The sequence below is a fragment of the Glandiceps talaboti genome, chromosome 11, assembly GCF_964340395.1.
Source record: "Glandiceps talaboti chromosome 11, keGlaTala1.1, whole genome shotgun sequence".
Taxonomy (NCBI): domain Eukaryota; kingdom Metazoa; phylum Hemichordata; class Enteropneusta; family Spengelidae; genus Glandiceps; species Glandiceps talaboti.
The window spans coordinates 23,425,103-23,448,333 of NC_135559.1; the positions used below are offsets into that span (position 1 = coordinate 23,425,103).

A 23,231-nucleotide genomic window follows, 5' to 3' on the forward strand; every position below is an offset into this window, starting at 1 on the left:
GTAGAATTTGGTAGCTTTCATTGTGCATGTGTCTGGTGGAAGTGTGCTGTTGGTCTTTATTGATGGCAACTGTTAAAGAGATTTTGAAAAACATTGTTTATCTAGTCTCTGTATAGCTGATACTAGTTTGCACCATGTTATTAACATTGATGTTTTCTGTATCTGTTGGTTATGTATCAGGCAGCAAGCCTTTGCACTTTTTCTAGGTTGGTTATATCAGATTGTCTATAAGGGTTCCAAACAGTGGGGGGGGGGGGGGCAAACTTGACTAATGGTCTCACAAGTTTTGTATATTCTTTAATAGGAATTGAATAATTGAGGTTGTTGTGTAGGAAACCAAGGGTTTTGATGGCTATGATGCAACTCAGTTAATATGATGGTGCAATAATGTTCAGTTGTCAAAATTCACCCTCGATAACTTTATTTTGACTTGTAGTTTACAATTTTCCATTAGATTGTGTAGTCATTGATTACTTCTTATCTTCTCGTGTTTAAATAGTCACAATACATAACACTATCAGGATAGAAAGGCAGCTACAATTTCTCTACCCTGGCTATTTGTTTGTCAAGATCTGATAGTAGACTTTGCCTGTCAGTATTTGATATGATAGTAAAGTATGTAACTGTGTCATCTGCAAACAAGCATACAGTAGAGTTCAAACCTCTATGGATGTGAATGATAGTCCCTGTACTGTAGTGAACCTTGTGGGACACCTACTAACTACTATTACTAAGTGTCTAAGGATTCACTTTGTGATAATGATGTTGACTTCAACATTTAGTTTGTAGTTTGTATAGCTAAGGTTTAAAAAAATAATTGTTTGGTTCTGGTTATCCAACCCCACTTAGCTTTTCACTGCCAACCCTAAACCCTTTTTTTTAAATTTTTTTTTACGTATTTAGGAAAAAGTAATACCATGTATGTCCTATACATCTAGTATACATAGACTGGATGTATAGGACACATACATAGACTGGATGTATAGGACACATACATAGACTGGATGTATAGGACACATACATAGACTGGATGTATAGGACACACATAGACTGGATGTATAGGACACATACATAGACTGGATGTATAGGACACATACATAGACTGGATGTATAGGACACATACATAGACTGGATGTATAGGACACATACATAGACTGGATGTATAGGACACATACATAGACTGGATGTATAGGACACATACATAGACTGGATGTATAGGACACATACATAGACTGGATGTATAGGACACATACACAGACTGGATGTATAGGACACATACATAGACTGGATGTATAGGACACATACATAGACTGGATGTATAGGACACATACACAGACTGGATGTATAGGACACATACATAGACTGGATGTATAGGACACATACATAGACTGGATGTATAGGACACATACACAGACTGGATGTATAGGACACATACACAGACTGGATGTATAGGACACATACACAGACTGGATGTATAGGACACATACACAGACTGGATGTATAGGACACATACATAGACTGGATGTATAGGACACATACATAGACTGGATGTGTAGGACACATACATAGACTGGATGTATATCACACATACATAGACTGGACTTATAGTAAGAATTACTTGCATTTACCCACTTTATTCACAAATCACTTCAGTATAAGTTTATTCAATGACATTGATACATATATCTGTTTTGTGGACATTTTAATACTTTAAACATGTATATCATGTTTATACTATCCTCAATAAATTTCATCTACACAAATTACTATGATTCAAGAATCATCTTATAATAAAATAAAATTGATATAACTTATTTCTCAATACAAACTTCGTATGACATATTTTTCACTTTCCATTTATTCCTAACTTCAAGCCTTTATTTTCAGGTTTCACATTGCCTCATGTCGCTGCTTACACTACAAAGTATACAACAGATCAGATTGTTGAGCTAAATGATGGACAGTCAATACAGATAAACTGAGTGACATTTTGAAAAATTGACTGATTTCATCTAATTTAAATGTTTCCTGAGTCTACATTTTTGACATGTTTATTTGACTGTGCAAGATAACATATTTTACATTTGCAGTGAGACCATCTATGAGTGTAATTGTTATGCTTAAGGCATATATCATCAGATTAAAATTGCTGGACCGTTTACATGCTTGTACTGTTCACAAATCATACTTTGGAACATGTTGTGCATATGAATGAGCCTGTATTTTTTGTAGGTAGATGACAAATACACAGTAAGTCTCAAGGCAGTCAGAGTTAGACACTTTAGTGATTATGTAGAGTTGATATCATTGGCCAGCCTTTACACATACACCATGTACATTGTATATCTAGTTACTAGTACCCAATCACAAGGATTATGTATCCCATGGATCCCCCTCAAGTCATGCTTATTACTACCGTCACTGTCACCTAGCAACCATAGTGATGGACAACACAACGTGTGGAGTTGGGTCTGAGTACCATACATAAGGAAGGCATGAAATGATACATCAACATGATATTTGGGTGGCATTGCACAGCACTTCCTTGACACATAATACTATATTTACTTGCTAATGTATAAATTTAAAATAATAGATCTGACCTATTTGTCTTAATCATGACCTTAACTGTTTGACAGATAGTATTATAATGACTATCTAGAACCTCTAAGCATCAATCGAACAATTACAAACATCACTAAATATCAAAATACTTAGCTGAAATTCAAACAGACATTTATTTAACATATTACCAATACAAAAACTACACATTTTCTATTTGTAAAAAAACTATGCTAAGGCTAGGGTCAGAATTTACGGCAAGGGGGGGGGGGGCACCTGGGGAGAAATTGGGGGTTCAGGGAGGGGGCAGGAGGGTCAGGCCATGAAAATTTTGATGGTCTGAAAGGGAGCCTCAAAATATTTTGCTCGTGATTTGAACTAAATTAAGCCTCGGGAGTGGTCATTTACCTAGTAAATTAAAAGAGAAGCGCCAATGGTGTTGTAGCACAACTGTTGACAGTACATTTTAACTTTCTATAATGATTATGTGATCTTATTGCTAGACATATATGCATACATTCTTTTATTTTATTTATTCCCATGCCTTCCCATCCATGATGTTATATCTACAATATACACCATCATTTAATGTTACTATGGGTGTGGTCTTGTTGCTAGGCATATCTACATACAATTTTGCAATATTCATTCATTCATTCACCTTCTCGTCACTGGTGTTATTTTGGCATTATATGTCATTGTTTACCTGTTGCTATGGGCATGGTCTTATTGCTTAGGGTATTTTGATATTTTAAAAAAATAGCGCCAATGATGTTAAAGCACAACTGTACAGATTTTAAAAATGTTTACCCCCATGCTGATCCATGCTAACAATAGGTGTTCATTTGTTGAATTACTATCCACTTGCCTATCCATCCCTGTTGTTATCTTTGCAACATACGCGATCACTTGGCTATTGCTATGGGCGTGGTCATGTTGCGAGACATATTTGCATACATTTTTTGAATGTTCATTCACTTGTCTATGAATCCATGATGTTATCTTTGCAATATATGTGACCATTAGGCTGTTGCTATGGGTGTGGTATTGGTGCTAGGCACATTTACATACATTTTTTGAATATTTATTCACTTGTCTATTAATCCCTGTTGTTATCTTTGCAATATATGTGATCATTTGGCTGTTGCCATGGGTGTGGTCTTGTTGCTAGGCACATTTGCATACACTTTTTGAATGTTTACTCACCTGCCTACCAGATATTATTTGACCAAAATATACTGCCATTTGGTTGTTGCTAAAGGCATGGTCATGGTTGCTAGGGCCAATTGTGTCTAAATGTTTTGAAGAAAATCTGCAGAATAACACTCCTTGAAACATCTCACCAAGTTTCAGTCTCACTCACTCACTAAGTACTTTTTGAGATACAAATTTTTTACCAAAAGTCACATTTTTACACCTAATTTGCATATTAGTGATGAGATCATTATATGTTTAACATTTCTTCAGCTATACATCCCCAGATACATCCTGATTAAATTTCAGACCCATCTGCTGAGTAGTTTTGGAATTAAAGATTTTGGACCAAAATGACACATTTTTAGCCCTAATTTGTATATCACTGATGGAATCATTCATAATCTAAACACCTCTAAGAATGTTCCTACTACATTTCAGACTGATCTGCCCAGTAGTTTTTGAGTTTAAGTTTTTTGACCAAAAATCACATTTTTTTACTCAAATCATACACCGGTGGTAAGATCATTTTGATTTGAACAACTTCCCAACTAGACACCCAAGGTAATACACCCACCTAATATCATAGCAATCGGTTGTTTACTTTAAGTTGTTTACGCACACACACACACACACACACACACACACACACACACACACACACACACACACACATCAATACAGACAGACACTTTGCCATGCCTACTGAACCTTATCAGTTCAGTTGTGCTAATAAAACCAATGTATTTAATGTTATTTACAGTTTGGACAAAGTGATCCTTCTCCTTTTTCAATGGCATAAAAAAAAGAAGCAAAATGGCCAAAAAGTTAAAGTAACAACAGGGACTACAAATGAAAGGTTGAAGAAATAAAAGTTACAAACCTGCATCTAATATTCCTTGAGCTAGAATTGCACCAAACTTGGCCATCACATCATCATGTTTATCAGCTATCACTTTAGAATACATAGTACGGAAAGCAGCCACCTGTAGAAGGTAATCAATACATACACGACTTATTATACATCAAATGTTTGATCAACTGTAAAGTAACAACCATCAGGTTATTAACTGTCGCAAAGGAAACAAACCTGTCCAATTAAATATAATTCTATTGTCATTCACAATGTTTTTATAATTAAAATTGTCATATAGAATTGCACCAAACTCTCTACCCCTGTACATTAAAACCTCTCCCAATGTAAACATTTTCAAAAGACGCTTGAAAACTCACATATTTCAGAGAGCTTTTTCATCTCCTTTCTAACTCTAAGCGCCACTGAACATTGTTTTCTTTGGATATCTGGCGCTATATAAATTTATTAGATAGATAGATAGATAGATAGATAGATAGATAGATAGATATACATAATGATGTAAACTTTAATCTGGATTACAAGGCTGTCTGGCTAGATTTGAAAATCAACTGTTGCCTCTTGAGTCTTATACAAAGAACAGATGTCATTCTCTGTATTCATAAAATCCTGACAAAAACACACCATGTGAAGTTACTACGGTATAAACAGGTTAGAGGTAAACACACTATGTGATGTTACTACGGCATACACAAACTTGACGTAAACATGCCATGTGTAGTAACTATGGTATAAACAAGCTAGAGGCAAAATAAACATGAAATGTATACAAAAAGTAGATTTTAGTAACAGACTACAATTATCCAAAGAATATCTTGATTACAAATAATATAGTACACTAGGGTTCACTTCACATTACACTTTATTCAATCAAGGTTGTTGAACTCAAACTCTGGTAAATGTAAGCAGAACTCTTAGATGAGTAAACAAATACTTCCACTTCAGGACTTGAAATTAACAGTAGTCCCATGCCCATAGACTACCAATTCTTGTCATGGGGCTACCATAATTTGCAGCTGGTAGACCACTTAGGCTACCAATTCTTGTCATGGGGCTACCATAATTTGCAGCTGGTAGCCCACTTAGGCTACCAATTCTTGTCATGGGGCTACCATAATTTGCAGCTGGTAGCCCATAGACTACCAATTCTTGTCATGGGGCTACCATAATTTGCAGCTGGTAGACCACTTAGGCTACCAATTCTTGTCATGGGGCTACCATAATTTGCAGCTGGTAGACCACTTAGGCTACCAGTTCTTGTCATGGGGCTACCATAATTTGCAGCTGGTAGCCCATAGACTACCAATTCTTGTCATGGGGCTACCATAATTTGCAGCTGGTAGACCACTTAGGCTACCAATTCTTGTCATGGGGCTACCATAATTTGCAGCTGGTAGACCACTTAGGCTACCAGTTCTTGTCATGGGGCTACCATAATTTGCAGCTGGTAGACCACTTACGCTACCAATTCTTGTCATGGGGCTACCATAATTTGCAGCTGGTAGACCACTTAGGCTACCAATTCTTGTCATGGGGCTACCATAATTTGCAGCTGGTAGCCCACTTAGGCAACCACTGATTCTGCAATGATTTAAGGATGGAAGATTTATGGACATGAAAGTGTTCTAATAACACACATATTTCCAATAGAGGAAATTTGTTTTCAGTTCAGGAATATCGGATTACAGCTCACAATCCTTGGGATACCAATTTCTGAAATTGGTATCCCACTAGGACTACCAAAAGAAAAAAGTTAATTTCGAGCCTGCATTTTCCTGGACTCTATACTTTGATAAACTCCCCAGAGTTAGAAAGAAAACATTCATTCATTCATTCATTCATTATGACTTATTGATTTTTGAACTCCCAAGAGTAAGAATGTTATTCATGGCACTGATGATTTCCTCAGCTTGTCTTAATTTCCATTCAAACTGATTTAGTTAGCCACACCCCAGAAAGGTGAGACTTTGGTATAACCAACCAACCTACACTGTATTACAAGGTGGGACTCTGGTATAACCAACCTACTTTATATTACAAGGTGGGACTCTGGTATAACCAACCTACTTTGTATTACAAGGTGGGACTCTGGTATAACCAACCTACTTTGTATTACAAGGTGGGACTCAGGTATAACCAACCTACTTTGTATTACAAGGTGGGACTCTGGTATAACCAACCTACTTTATATTACAAGGTGGGACTCTGGTATAACCAACCTACTTTGTATTACAAGGTGGGACTCTGGTATAACCAACCTACATTGTATTACAAGTTGGGACTCTGGTATAACCATCGTACTTTGTATTACAAGGTGGGACTCTGGTATAACCAACCTACATTGTATTACAAGGTGGGACTCTGGTATAACCAACCTACATTGTATTACAAGGTGGGACTCTGGAATAACCAACCTACATTGTATTACAAGATGGGACTCTGGAATAACCAACCTACATTGTATTACAAGATGGGACTCTGGTATAACCAACCCACATAGTATTACAAGATGGGACTCTGGTATAACCAACCTACTTTCTTATACTTTGTTCTACACTAGCCTGGAATCTATGCTATTTTGTTCTACAGAAGTGACTGGTATCTGTGCTATCATATTCTACAGTATAGACTGTAATCTATACTGTCATGTTCTACAGTATAGACTGTAATCTATGCTGTCACATTCTAAAGTATTGACTGCAATCTGTACTGTCATGTTGTACAGTATAGACCGTAATCTATACTGTCATGCTCTACAGTATAGACTGTAATCTATACTGTCATGTTCTACAGTATAGACTGTAATCTATGCTGTCACATTCTAAAGTATTGACTGCAATCTGTACTGTCATGTTGTACAGTATAGACCGTAATCTATACTGTTTTTATTTATTTATTTATCTTTATTAATCTTTCATATACAAACACCATTTCAGGGATTAGTACACAGAAAAAATAAACAAAAAAGGGACAAACTAGGATAAAAAGTTACTAGGCAGCCATATTGGATCGTTTCATGAAACAAATTGACATGCATATGTATGCCATTGTATGTTGCTCCTGTACTAAGTTTGAAAAAAATCGGTCCAGGCATCTCCAAGAAATGGCTCTGGACTGATGGACGGACGGACGGACGGACGGACAGAACCCAATCCATAAGTCCCCGTCCCGGACTTGGTCTGGCGGGGACTAATGAGTTCGGAGCTGATCTTCTGGATAGGGGTAGATTGTTTCATAGAACAGCACCACTATATTGAAATGCCTGTTTCCCATATTCAGTTGTAACTGAATATGTACTTGTGTTATGAAGATGAATTTGGTTGGAAAGATTGAACATTTCAGTGAGGTAACTAGGTGCATTACCTGTTACGGATTTGTAGACGAGTGTTGCCAGTTGGCGCTTCCATCTAATTTAAGGGCTAACCCAAGTTTTCATATACCCAACCCGTACTAGTATCACAGTGAACATCAAGGAGCAGTCCACCAGCTCGTTTATGGAGGAGTTCAAGTGTCTTCAAATACTTTTATTCATATTACACCATACATTCACAGCATAATCCAAATGGGGAAGGACTAAGGTATTGAACATCATCTTCCAATCCTAAGTCCCAATCGCAAAAGGTACATCTGCTTCTCAAGAGTAGACTAAGTTTTAGATAATTTAAGTTGAAATTTTGGAAATATGCATTGAAAATTTCAATTTTGAATCCAGCCAAACCCCTAAGTATTTGAAATCCAACACTTGCTCTACTAGGTGTCCCTGTACAAAACTGGATTTAGTTTTAGTCTTTGAGAAGAACCAAGAAACATGGTGTTGGTTTACTTGTATTCAATGTTAACTTGTTTGAGTCAAGCCAGGCCTTGAGTCATAGACTGTAATCTATACTGCACGCTCTACAGTATAGACTGTAATCTATGCTTTCATGTACAAATGAATACCATGGAATTCATGCTACACTAAAGACAGCATGTACTCAAGACACGCTGTCTAACTCATACAACCTTCATTAAAGATTTTATAAAACAGTCATGTCTTAGATTAATGAAATGTGATAGTTTTGAAACAGTTGTTGTATTTTACAATAATTTGAAATTATTCCCATGAGTAAACATACACCAAAATGTAGAGTGATGTCAAATGGTCATGACCGCCAGGAAGTATTAAAAAGAAATGACTGTTTTTATTTATTCTGTTCAACCATGGAAACATGGAATGGAAGACTTCAGTAAATTGTACACTTAACTTCATTGATAATTTGGGCAGTGTCCATGGATTTGTACACTTAACTTCATTGATATTTTGGGCAGTGTCCATGGATTTGTACACTTAACTTCATTAATATTTTGGGCAGTGTCCATGGATTTGTACACTTAACTTCATTAATATTTTGGGCAGTGTCCATGGATTTGTACACTTAACTTCATTAATATTTTGGGCAGTGTCCATGGATTCGTACAATGAACTCCAATGATAATTTGAAACACAGAATCCCACCATACTGTAGATAGGAATACAGAGTCCCACCATACTGTAGTTAGGAGTACACAGTCCCATTGTAGGTAGGATGATAGAGTCCCCACCATAGGTTGGATTATAGAGTTCTATTGTAAGTAGGATTACAGAGTCAAGTATATATAGAGTTACAGAGTCCCACCATAGGTAGGATTACAGAGTCCTACTGTAGGTAGGATTACAGAGTCCTACTGTAGGTAGGATTACAGAGTCCCACTGTAGGTAGGATTACAGAGTCCCACTGTAGGTAGGATTACAGAGTCCCACTGTAGGTAGGATTACAGAGTCCCACTGTAGGTAGGATTACAGAGTCCCACTGTAGGTAGGATTACAGAGTCCCACTGTAGGTAGGATTACAGAGTCCCACTGTAGGTAGGATTACAGAGTCCCACTGTAGGTAGGATTACAGAGTCCCACTGTAGGTAGGATTACAGAGTCCCACTGTAGGTAGGATTACAGAGTCCTACTGTAGGTAGGATTACAGAGTCCCACCATAGGTAGGATTACAGAGTCCTACTGTAGGTAGGATTACAGAGTCCCACCATAGGTAGGATTACAGAGTCCTACTGTAGGTAGGATTACAGAGTCCCACTGTAGGTAGGATTACAGAGTCCTACTGTAGGTAGGATTACAGAGTCCCACTGTAGGTAGGATTACAGAGTCCTACTGTAGGTAGGATTACAGAGTCCCACCATAGGTAGGATTACAGAGTCCTACTGTAGGTAGGATTACAGAGTCCCACTGTAGGTAGGATTACAGAGTCCCACTGTAGGTAGGATTACAGAGTCCCACTGTAGGTAGGATTACAGAGTCCCACTGTAGGTAGGATTACAGAGTCCCACCATAGATAGGATTACAGAGTCCTACTGTAGGTAGGATTACAGAGTCCCACTGTAGGTAGGATTACAGAGTCCTACTGTAGGTAGGATTACAGAGTCCCACCATAGGTAGGATTACAGAGTCCTACTGTAGGTAGGATTACAGAGTCCTACTGTAGGTAGGATTACAGAGTCCCACTGTAGGTAGGATTACAGAGTCCCACTGTAGGTAGGATTACAGAGTCCCACTGTAGGCAGGATTACAGAGTCCCACCATAGGTAGGATTACAGAGTCCTACTGTAAGTAGGATTACAGAGTCCCACTGTAGGCAGGATTACAGAGTCCCACTGTAGGTAGGATTACAGATTCCCACCATAGGTAGGATTACAGAGTCCTACTGTAGGTAGGATTACAGAGTCCCACTGTAGGTAGGATTACAGAGTCCTACTGTAGGTAGGATTACAGAGTCCTACTGTAGGTAGGATTACGGATTCCCACCATAGGTAGGATTACAGAGTCCTACTGTAGGCAGGATTACAGAGTCCTACTGTAGGTAGGATTACAGAGTCCCACCATAGGTAGGATTACAGAGTCCTACTGTAGGTGGGATTACAGAGTCCTACTGTAGGTAGGATTACAGATTCCCACTGTAGGTAGGATTACAGAGTCCTACTGTAGGTAGGATTACAGAGTCCCACCATAGCTAGGTTTACAGGGTCCCACTGTAGGTAGGATTACAGAGTCCTACTGTAGGTAGGATTACAGAGTCCCACTGTAGGTAGGATTACAGAGTCCCACTGTAGGTAGGATTACAGAGTCCCACTGTAGGTAGGATTACAGAGTCCCACTGTAGGTAGGATTACAGAGTCCCACCATAGATAGGATTACAGAGTCCTACTGTAGGTAGGATTACAGAGTCCCACTGTAGGTAGGATTACAGAGTCCTACTGTAGGTAGGATTACAGAGTCCCACCATAGGTAGGATTACAGAGTCCTACTGTAGGTAGGATTACAGAGTCCCACTGTAGGTAGGATTACAGAGTCCCACTGTAGGTAGGATTACAGAGTCCCACTGTAGGTAGGATTACAGAGTCCCACTGTAGGCAGGATTACAGAGTCCCACCATAGGTAGGATTACAGAGTCCTACTGTAAGTAGGATTACAGAGTCCCACTGTAGGCAGGATTACAGAGTCCCACTGTAGGTAGGATTACAGATTCCCACCATAGGTAGGATTACAGAGTCCTACTGTAGGTAGGATTACAGAGTCCCACTGTAGGTAGGATTACAGAGTCCTACTGTAGGTAGGATTACAGAGTCCTACTGTAGGTAGGATTACAGATTCCCACCATAGGTAGGATTACAGAGTCCTACTGTAGGCAGGATTACAGAGTCCCACTGTAGGTAGGATTACAGATTCCCACCATAGGTAGGATTACAGAGTCCTACTGTAGGTGGGATTACAGAGTCCTACTGTAGGTAGGATTACAGATTCCCACTGTAGGTAGGATTACAGAGTCCTACTGTAGGTAGGATTACAGAGTCCCACCATAGCTAGGTTTACAGGGTCCCACTGTAGGTAGGATTACAGAGTCCTACTGTAGGTAGGATTACAGAGTCCTACTGTAGGTAGGATTACAGATTCCCACTGTAGGTAGGATTACAGAGTCCCACCATAGATAGGATTACAGAGTGCCATCTTAGGCAGATAGGTAGGTAAGAAGGTAGGTAGATGGATAGGTTGGTAGGTAGGAATTATAAGTTCCAATGGTCATTAAATCACTTCATCTTGATAACTGGACATTAAAGTAGTAATAATAAACCTAAGAAATAGTCTATGTTATACATTGAATGATGTCATCTTGGTAACCGAACATTACACTGACCTTAGGACAAGTCACTTCATTTTGTTGGATCATGATGAGTGCTGATGCAATGAATGCTCCTTGTCTGACATAGTTTACAGGGTCATTAGTCATTGGCTCCAGTAGATTGATGGCTTCCTGAAATCAGTGTGAATGGCATAATAAATACACAAAATGTTATGTACATTGGTGAATGGCATAATAAATACACAAAATGTTATGTACATTGGTGAATGGCATAATAAATACACAATAAATGTGTACATTGGTGAATGGCATGATAAATACACAAAATGTTATGTACATTGGTGAATGGCATAATAAATAAACAATAAATGTGTACATTGGTGAATGGCATAATAAATACACAAAATGTTATGTACATTGGTGAATGGCATAATAAATAAACAATAAATGTGTACATTGGTGAATGGCATAATAAATACACAAAATGTTATGTACATTGGTGAATGGCATAATAAATAAACAATAAATGTGTACATTGGTGAATGGCATAATAAATAAACAATAAATGTGTACATTGGTGAATGGCATAACTACACAATTTGTAAATGTGTACATTGGTGAATGGCATGATAAATACACAAAATGTTATGTACATTGGTGAATGGCATGATAAATACACAATAAATGTATACATTGGTGAATGGCATAATAAATACACAATAAATGTATACATTGGTGAATGGCATAACTACACAATTTGTAAATGTGTACATTGGTGAATGGCATGATAAATACACAATAAATGTATACATTGGTGAATGGCATAACTACACAATTTGTAAATGTGTACATTGGTGAATGGCATGATAAATACACAATAAACGTGTACATTGGTGAATGGCATGATAAATACACAATAAATGTATACATTGGTGAATGGCATGATAAATACACATTGTACATTGGTGGACTTGTAACAACATGATTTCATCATTGTTTTAAAACAAAAATAATACAATCCAATATATAATACAACAATTGAAAGGTAAAGGTATTACCTTGTTACCTGTACCAGCACATGCAATGCCCAATGCCATGGCTGCACCATATCTGACATGTGGATTGTAACTCTCTGATAACAACGACACAACACTGGGACATTGTTCTGGAGTTCTGTAAAGAAAGATAAAATCAAAAAACTTTGGTCAAAATAAATCATTTTGATATTTTGTTATCTTTGCAAAATAAACTGGCATCTAGCTGTTGTTAAAGGGCTATGTTGTCACTGACTTATTTCAATAGACGGACTATCTGTAAACTCATCAATGACTTATTTTGATTGCATACTTCATTAGAAACATGTCTATATATTTCAGGAATGAAGCCACCAATTATAAACACAAATGGAACATTGTAATAGACCTACAAAGACAAGGAGTCAGTAGCATTAGATTATTGACTGCAGTGTATCCACATAGAAATGCTTAATTGAGCATATCATTATTACTAATGTTTGGTTTAATGAAGCCTGTCTATCAAAACACAGTCAGTTATTCAGCATATGACAACGTAGCTATGTCAATGTATGGGTGGTCAGAGCTGAGGGTCCAGTCCAAGGTTACATCATTCAGTGTGTTTATTGTTGTAATCACTCACACTGCTTATTACCTCCATGTTAAATATCAAAACATAACAACGAGGAAATAGTTTAAAAGGTGTAACTCTCTACAAAACAAAGATGGTGTTTAGGATTTCAAGACTTTTCAAGCATCAAATTGCTGAGACTCAGAGGGTAGAAAAGTGAACTACATGAAGTAAAATAATAGTAAATCAACATTTGCTACTAAATCTAGGCACACTTACATACATTATTTGAATGTTTATTCTTTTGTCTATTAATCCCTGTTGTTATCTTTGCAATATACCTGACCATTTGGCTGTTGCTATGGGCGTAGTTTTGTAGCTTGGCATATTTGCACACACTTTTTGAATGTTTGTTCACTTGTTTATTAATCCTTGTTGTTATCTTTACAATATATGTGATCACTTGGCTGTTGCCATGGGTGTAGTCTTTTAGAATGGCATATTTGCATACACTTTTTGAATGTTTGTTCACTTGTCTATGGAATCCTTGTTGTTATCTTTGTGACATACACCAGTGTTTGGTTGTTGCTATGCACATGGTCATGGTTGCTAGGGATATTTGCATACATTTTTGGAATGTTTACTCACTCGCCTACCAGATCATGTTTTGACCAAAATATACTGACATTTGGTTGTTGCTAAGGGCATGGTCATGGTTGCTAGGACCAATTGTGTCAAAACATTTTGAGGAAAATCTGCAGAAAAACACTTCTAAAAACATCTCACCAAATTTCAGTCTCATTGACCAAGTACTTTTTGAGATACAAGTTTTTGACCAAAATTCACATTTTTACACCTACCATAATTTGCATATTACTGATGACATCATTATATGCTTCATCTATGCACCCCTAGATTATATTTCAATCTGCTCAGTAGTTTTGGAATTAAAGATATTTGACCAAAAAGGCACATTTCTAGCCCTAATTTGCATATTAACGATGGAATCATCATGTTATGAACAAATCTTAATTTACACACACCCCTAAGAATGTTCCCACCGATTTCACACCAATCTGACCAGTAGTTTTTGAGTTAAAGTTTTTTTTATAACCAAAAATGACATTTTTTTTACCCAAATCACATACCTGTGACGCGATCATTTTGCTTTGAACAACATCCCAACTAGACACCAAAAGTAATGTCCCAATCAAATACCAAGGCAATCGGTGTCACATTTTTTTAGTGTAAGTCGTCCACACAAACACACACACACACACACACACACACACACACACACACACACACACATACACACCATGCCTAAAGTATTAGCACTACTGAACCTTATCAGTTCAGTTGTGCTAAAAATCATGTCTGTGATATTAGTCTAGATCCAAAGTAAAACAAAATCTCCACTTCTCTAAGATCTAGATGATAGCAAAGGATCATTGAACTGTTTGTTATTTCCTCCTTGGTTCTAATGTTCCAAGGATGAAGATAATTTTCCCCTTTCTGCCTGATTTGGTTTTCATTACAAAGAGAACAGCATTCATTGCTAGTGTTTTGTCAGACCATTTATCATGTTAATTATATACCAGACAGTGTGATTCTCTCAGGGTTTGAATAAAAAATAGACAAAAATCTGGTCAGAATCAATGCTATCTATTATATGATGTGATATCTGATGCTAATGATAAGTAGATACTGCATCTATTATACATGTTACTACAATTAGTAGATTATACTGTACACATAGAGTAATTAATAAAAGACTACAATTATACTTGACATTGAATATCTGGATTCTTCCATTTGTCTATTTATAAATTAACAGAGTGAATAATTCAGATATGGAAATATTAAACTGCTTATAAAAGTTTGTCAAATATTCATTTCAAAATGATATGTGTAGGGATTTGATATTTTGAGTGTTCTCACAGATACAGGCAGACATCAGAAATATCAGACCAATAATTTCCTAGCAAATCTGAAAACTTTGTATGTAATATGGAACACAAATAGTATTTGGCCAAAGAAATGATGTTTACCATCAATCAAGAAGACATACTATCCCAGCTAAAGCCATGAGGTATGTTATGACTTGTAACTAGTTGGAACACACACATATTCTAGCCTTGACACACCCCATTAAAATGTTTTCTTCCATTCTATTGTCATGTAAATTGATTAGTTCTCATTATTACACACTGCAGCAGTTGACAAGGTAGTACCTCCGATATCTGCATCTGTGTATTTCTCTATTCTCAGCCCTACATTTCATACCACGGATATTGCCAGCAATCACTTCATAAATTTGTAAGTGGGTTCTTTAAATACTCTTTACATTGAAAACTACAACCAATATCACCCTAGTCAGTTTACTTCTATAACTTTGTTGATGATAAGAAACAGTAAGATATGACATGTTTGACTCCAATATAGACCCAAGTCTTGAAATCTTTTGCAAGTCAAATGAACTCTTCTCACTAGGGAGTAATACTCTGATGCATATTTTTCCAATATGTGTTTTCAGTGAAGCATTTTGAGGAGATAAAATTGAAAATCTTTGTATTTTTAATCCAGTATTATACATAGATATTTCAAAACCTATCCACATAATATGTTACAGAGAACATTATCAGTACTAGTAGAGGCATTTCTCATCTCTTCTACCAAGTGTCTATTAAACATTGAGAAAGCAGGAGTACATTTCTGCTATTATTTATTAGTATTAACAAATACAACTACAGAATGTAATATACACATCATCAACTTCTGATGAGTTCTAAGTGTAAAGTTACAGTTAAACATGGCTTTTCTCTAGTAGTAAGTTTACTTGGTAAAATTGGCAAAGAATAGAATTTTATGCACCTGTGTAAATGAATAAATAGAGTTTCTCTCAGTTTCTTATCGCTGTTACTAGAGTTTTACTTGATATATGTGTTAGTACAATCCAGATTTAGTGTTACTTTATTTATTATTGAAATGGAATTTAACGAGATTTAGTACATAGGTCTAGAATGTTTAGGAGAGAGATCAGTTTTCTTCAGTGACGTTACACAGTTTTGATATCACAGCTTGATTTCTTAATGCACATTTGTGAGATCACAGCTTGTAATAAACTTAATATTAACATTTCAGGCCACTACTCAAGTGTTATTATTAAATTAGGATTATTATGAATAATCAATCAATGTATACTTCAATATCTTGAGAGATTTGTCATATGTGTAGCTCCAAAAAATACCAGCATATATCACTTTAAACCAATTATGTGGACTGCTGGGACAAGTGGCTATATTTTAAATTAATGTGGATTTGTCTTCACAAGTTATCACCACAAAAAATGATAGCTTGATTGGTTTCTATCTGTCTAGCAATCTGGCTATCAGTTGTAGTTATTTTAGACAGTAAAACCAGACAACAGAAAGGTTTGTTTTTATATAAAGGATAGACTGAGGATTAGTCCTGTGTCCATACTTACTCTATTTACTCACTATTTTAATGGAAAAATCTGTCCAATACTAGTCACAATAGCTAGTGATAATCTGTCCAATACTAGTCACAATAGCTAGTGATAATCTGTCCAATACTAGTCACAATAACTAGTGATAATCTGTCCAATACTAGTCACAATAACTAGTGATAATCTGTCCAATACTAGTCACAATAACTAGTGATAATCTGTCCAATACTAGTCACAATAACTAGTGATAATCTGTCCAATACTAGTCACAATAACTAATGATAATCTTTCCAATACTAGTCACAATAACTAGTGATAATCTGTCCAATACTAGTCACAATAACTAATGATAATCTGTCCAATACTAGTCACAATAACTAATGATAATCTGTCCAATACTAGTCACAATAGCTAGTGATAATCTGTCCAATACTAGTCACAATAACTAATGATAATCTGTCCAATACTAGTCACAATAACTAGTGATAATCTGTCCAATACTAGTCACAATAACTAATGATAATCTGTCCAATACTAGTCACAATAACTAGCGATAATCTGTCCAATACTAGTCACAATAACTAATGATAATCTGTCCAATACTAGTCACAATAACTAGTGATAATCTGTCCAATACTAGTCACAATAACTAATGATAATCTGTCCAATACTAGTCACAATAACTAGTGATAATCTGTCCAATACTAGTCACAATAACTAATGATAATCTGTCCAATACTAGTCACAATAACTAGTGATAATCTGTCCAATACTAGTCACAATAACTAATGATAATCTGTCCAATACTAGTCACAATAACTAATGATAATCTGTCCAATACTAGTCACAATAGCTAGTGATAATCTGTCCAATACTAGTCACAATAACTAGTGATAATCTGTCCAATACTAGTCACAATAACTAGTGATAATCTGTCCAATACTAGTCACAATAACTAATGATAGTCTGTCCAATACTAGTCACAATAACTAGTGATAATCTATCCAATACTAGTCACAATAACTAGTGATAATCTGTCCAATACTAGTCACAATAACTAGTGATAATCTGTCCAATACTAGTCACAATAGCTAGTGATAATCTATCCAATACTAGTCACAATAACTAGTGATAATCTGTGATAATCTATCCAATACTAGTCACAATAACTAGTGATAATCTGTGATAATCTGTTCAATACTAGTCACAATAACTAGTGATAATCTATCCAATACTAGTCACAATAACTAATGATAATCTGTCCAATACTAGTCACAATAACTAATGATAATCTATCCAATACTAGTCACAATAGCTAGTGATAATCTGTCCAATACTAGTCACAATAACTAATGATAATCTGACCAATACTAGTCACAATAACTAATGATAATCTGTCCAATACTAGTCACAATAACAAGTGATAATCTGTCCAATACTAGTCACAATAACTAGTGATAATCTGTCCAATACTAGTCACAATAACTAATGATAATCTGTCCAATACTAGTCACAACAAGTCAGTGAGAATGACATAGCCCCGCTATAATTAGGTTTTAAGGAACTGGCAGTTTATGTTGTCATTTTTCAAATCTGGTTAATGTTGTTTGGCCTCATATGGTTGTTTTTGATATCACTACTCTGATCACGCAACAACACTTGTGAACCTAAATCAAACAGACTTACAAATGTTGTGTCTGCTCGTTGGGCATGGAACATGCCTACTCATGTTGTGGGTCCTTGTTGGACATGGGACATGCCTACTCTTATGGCTTTGGACATGGAAAATTCGCAAACAAAATGGCTGTCAGGCAGCCATATTGGATTATATCACGACAACAATGAATATGCACATGTATGTCATACAACACTGTCCTAATACCAACTTTGAATGAGATCTGTTCAAGCATGTCTGAGTTATGGCTTTGGACATGGAAAATTCGCAAACAAAATGGCTGTCAGGCAGCCATATTGGATTGTATCACGACAACAATGAATATGCACATGTATGTCATAGAACACTGTCCTAATACCAACTTTGAATGAGATCTGTTCAAGCAGGTCTGAGTTAATGGCTGCTTGGTGGCCATATTGGATCGTATCAGGAAACAAATTGACATGCATATGTATGCCATAGTATGTTGCTCCTGTACCAAGTTTGAAAAAAATCGGTCTAGGCATCGCCAGAAATGGGTCAGACGGAACCCAATCCATAAGACTTTGTCCAGCGGGGACTAATAACTAGTGATAATCTGTCCAATACTAGTCAAAATAACTAGTGATAATCTGTCCAATACTAGTCAAAATAACTAGTGATAATCTGTCCAATACTAGTCAAAATAACTAGTGATAATCTGTCCAATACTAGTCACAATAACTAGTGATAATCTGTCCAATACTAGTCACAATAACTAGTGATAATCTGTCCAATACTAGTCACAATAACTAGTGATAATCTGTCCAATACTAGTCACAATAACTAGTGATAATCTGTGATAATCTATCCAATACTAGTCACAATAACTAGTGATAATCTGTGATAATCTATCCAATACTAGTCACAATAACTAGTGATAATCTGTGATAATCTATCCAATACTAGTCACAATAACTAGTGATAATCTGTGATAATCTATCCAATACTAGTCACAATAACTAGTGATAATCTGTGATAATCTATCCAATACTAGTCACAATAACTAGTGATAATCTGTGATAATCTATCCAATACTAGTCACAATAACTAGTGATAATCTGTGATAATCTATCCAATACTAGTCACAATAACTAGTGATAATCTGTGATAATCTATCCAATACTAGTCACAATAACTAGTGATAATCTATCCAATACTAGTCAATAACTAGTGATAAATCAGGAATTCAGTGCACACAACAACCAATGCAAAGGATTACTATAAATTTACATACATTGACAACAGTTGCCTAAGTTATTAATTTTCTAAACCAGTTGCCTAACTTGTTAATTTTCTAAACAAAACCAGTTGCCTAAGTTATTAATTTTCTAAACCAGTTGCCTAAGTTATTAATTTTCTAAAACAGTTGCCTAAGTTATCAATTTTCTAAACCAGTTGCCTAACTTGTTAATTTTCTAAACCAGTTGCCTAACTTGTTAATTTTCTAAACCAGTTGCCTAACTTGTTAATTTTCTAAACCAGTTGCCTAAGTTATTAATTTTCTAAACCAGTTGCCTAAGTTATTAATTTTCTAAACCAGTTGCCTAACTTGTTAATTTTCTAAACCAGTTGCCTAACTTGTTAATTTTCTAAACCAGTTGCCTAACTTGTTAATTTTCTAAACCAGTTGCCTAACTTGTTAATTTTCTAAACCAGTTGCCTAACTTGTTAATTTTCTAAACCAGTTGCCTAACTTGTTAATTTTCTAAACCAGTTGCCTAACTTGTTAATTTTCTAAACCAGTTGCCTAACTTGTTAATTTTCTAAACCAGTTGCCTAACTTGTTAATTTTCTAAACCAGTTGCCTAAGTTATTAATTTTCTAAACCAGTTGCCAAACTTAGTAATTTTCTAAACTAGTTGCCAAACTTAGTAATTTTCTAAACTAGTTGCCAAACTTAGTAATTTTCTAAACTAGTTGCCAAACTTAGTAATTTTCTAAACTAGTTGCCAAACTTAGTAATTTTCTAAACAAGTTGCCAAACTTAGTAATTTTCTAAACTAGTTGCCAAACTTAGTAATTTTCTAAACTAGTTGCCAAACTTAGTAATTTTCTAAACTACTTGCCAAACTTAGTAATTTTCTAAAATAGTTGCCAAACTTAGTAATTTTCTAAACTAGTTGCCAAACTTAGTAATTTTCTAAACTAGTTGCCAAACTTAGTAATTTTCTAAACCAGTTGCCAAACTTAGTAATTTTCTAAACTAGTTGCCAAACTTAGTAATTTTCTAAACTAGTTGCCAAACTTAGTAATTTTCTAAACTAGATGCCAAACTTAGTAATTTTCTAAAATAGTTGCCAAACTTAGTAATTTTCTAAAATAGTTGCCAAACTTAGTAATTTTCTAAAATAGTTGCCAAACTTAGTAATTTTCTAAACTAGTTGCCAAACTTAGTAATTTTCTAAACTAGTTGCCAAACTTAGTAATTTTCTAAACTAGTTGCCAAACTTAGTAATTTTCTAAACTAGTTGCCAAATTCAGAAATTTTCTAAACCAGTTGCCTAACTTAGTAATTTTCTAAAATAGTTGCCAAACTTAGTAATTTTCTAAAATAGTTGCCTAACTTAGTAATTTTCTAAAATAGTTGCCTAACTTAGTAATTTTCTAAAATAGTTGCCTAACTTAGTAATTTTCTAAACCAGTTGCCTAACGTATTAATTTTCTAAACTAGTTGCCAAACTTAGTAATTTTCTAAACTAGTTGCCAAATTCAGAAATTTTCTAAACCAGTTGCCTAACTTAGTAATTTTCTAAAATAGTTGCCAAACTTAGTAATTTTCTAAACTAGTTGCCAAACTTAGTAATTTACTAAACTAGTTGCCAAACTTAGTAATTTTCTAAACTAGTTGCCAAACTTAGTAATTTTCTAAAATAGTTGCCTAACGTATTAATTTTCTAAACTTATTAGATTTCTAAAATATTTACACCAAAGTTAAAATATTTTGATAGGCTGCATTACCTCTCAACTGTTCAAAGCTACAAATGTCATTATTTTAATACATGATTTCATGTCATCTGTCAATCTAGTCACTTCCTAGTCTAGTACAGATCTATTTATACATGATTTCATGTCATCTGTCAATCTAGTCACTTCCTAGTCTAGTACAGATCTAATTATACATGATTTCATGTCATCTGTCAATCTAGTCACTTCCTAGTCTAGTACAGATCTATTCATACATGATTTCATCTGTCAATCTAGTCACTTCCTAGTCTAGTACAGATCTATTTATACATGATTTCATCTGTCAATCTAGTCACTTCCTAGTCTAGTACAGATCTATTTATACATGATTTCATCTGTCAATCTAGTCACTTCCTAGTCTAGTACAGATCTATTTATACATGATTTCATCTGTCAATCTAGTCACTTCCTAGTCTAGTACAGATCTATTTATACATAATTTCATCTGTCAATCTAGTCACTTCCTAGTCTAGTACAGATCTAATTGATATTTATCAAACCATCTATTTGTTTCATCTTTTTATACAGTGTCTGCAAGAATGTTTGAATTAACCTAACTATTCTAACATGTCATATGTATCGTACCCACTGTATTGTACACTATATGTATCGTACACTATGTATCATACACTATGTATCGTACACTATGTATTGTACACTATGTATCATACACTATGTATTGTACACTATGTATCATACACTATGTATCGTACACTATGTACTATACACTGTATCGTACACGATGTATTGTACACTGTGTATCATACAAAGTGTATCACACACTATGTATCGTACACTATATGTATCTTACACTGTGTATCATACACTGTATCGTACCCACTGTATTGTACACTATGTATCATACACTATGTATCATACACTATGTATCATACACTATGTATCGTACACTATATGTATCTTACACTGTGTATCATACACTGTATAGTACACTATGTATCGTACACTGTATAGTACACTATGTATCTTACACTATGTATCATACACTGTATCGTACACTATGTATCTTACACTATGTATCATACACTGTATAGTACACTATGTATCTTACACTATGTATCATACATTGTATAGTACACTATGTATCGTACACTATGTATCATACACTGTATACTAGTACACTATGTATCTTACACTATGTATCATACACTGTATAGTACACTATGTATCTTACACTATGTATCATACACTGTATAGTACACTATGTATGGTACACTATGTATCATACACTGTATAGTACACTATATGTATTGTACACTATGTATCATACACTGTATCGTACACTATGTATTGTACACTATGTATCTTAACACACTGTATAGTACACTATGTGTATCGTACACTGGAGCATACACTGTATCACACACTATATGTATCATACACTGTACTGTACACTGTGTACCGTACACTGTGTATCGTACACACTGTATAGTACACTATATGTATCGTACACTATGTATCATACACACTGTGTCGTACAGTAGTTAATTATCTTCTGTGTTTAATAGCATGACGTCCTCTGTTTTCAGAGAAAAACTTTTCTCTGACTTTGACCTCTATCTCCATGGTCAAATGTCAATATGGAGTAACTTGTACTGACAGGATTGCTTTGTAGTTTTGATATCAACACAATTATTATGAGTAATCTTGTAGTAATATGAAACAAAACCTAAACAGAAACTAAAAGAAACCTACATATATATTGAT

General features: G+C 35.3%; 1 protein-coding gene across 1 annotated transcript in view; it reads right to left on the minus strand.

Moving 5' to 3' along the window:
- LOC144442817 (26S proteasome non-ATPase regulatory subunit 1-like) overlaps positions 1-23,231 on the minus strand; it is a 134,858-nt gene that overhangs the window by 19,590 nt on the left and 92,037 nt on the right. The window contains exons 18-20 of the mRNA XM_078132189.1: positions 12,852-12,966; positions 11,848-11,964; positions 4,640-4,742 (exon numbers count right to left, since the gene is read on the minus strand). Of these exons, the coding sequence (XP_077988315.1) occupies positions 4,640-4,742; positions 11,848-11,964; positions 12,852-12,966 (335 nt within the window). The remainder of the gene's footprint in view (positions 1-4,639; positions 4,743-11,847; positions 11,965-12,851; positions 12,967-23,231) is intronic.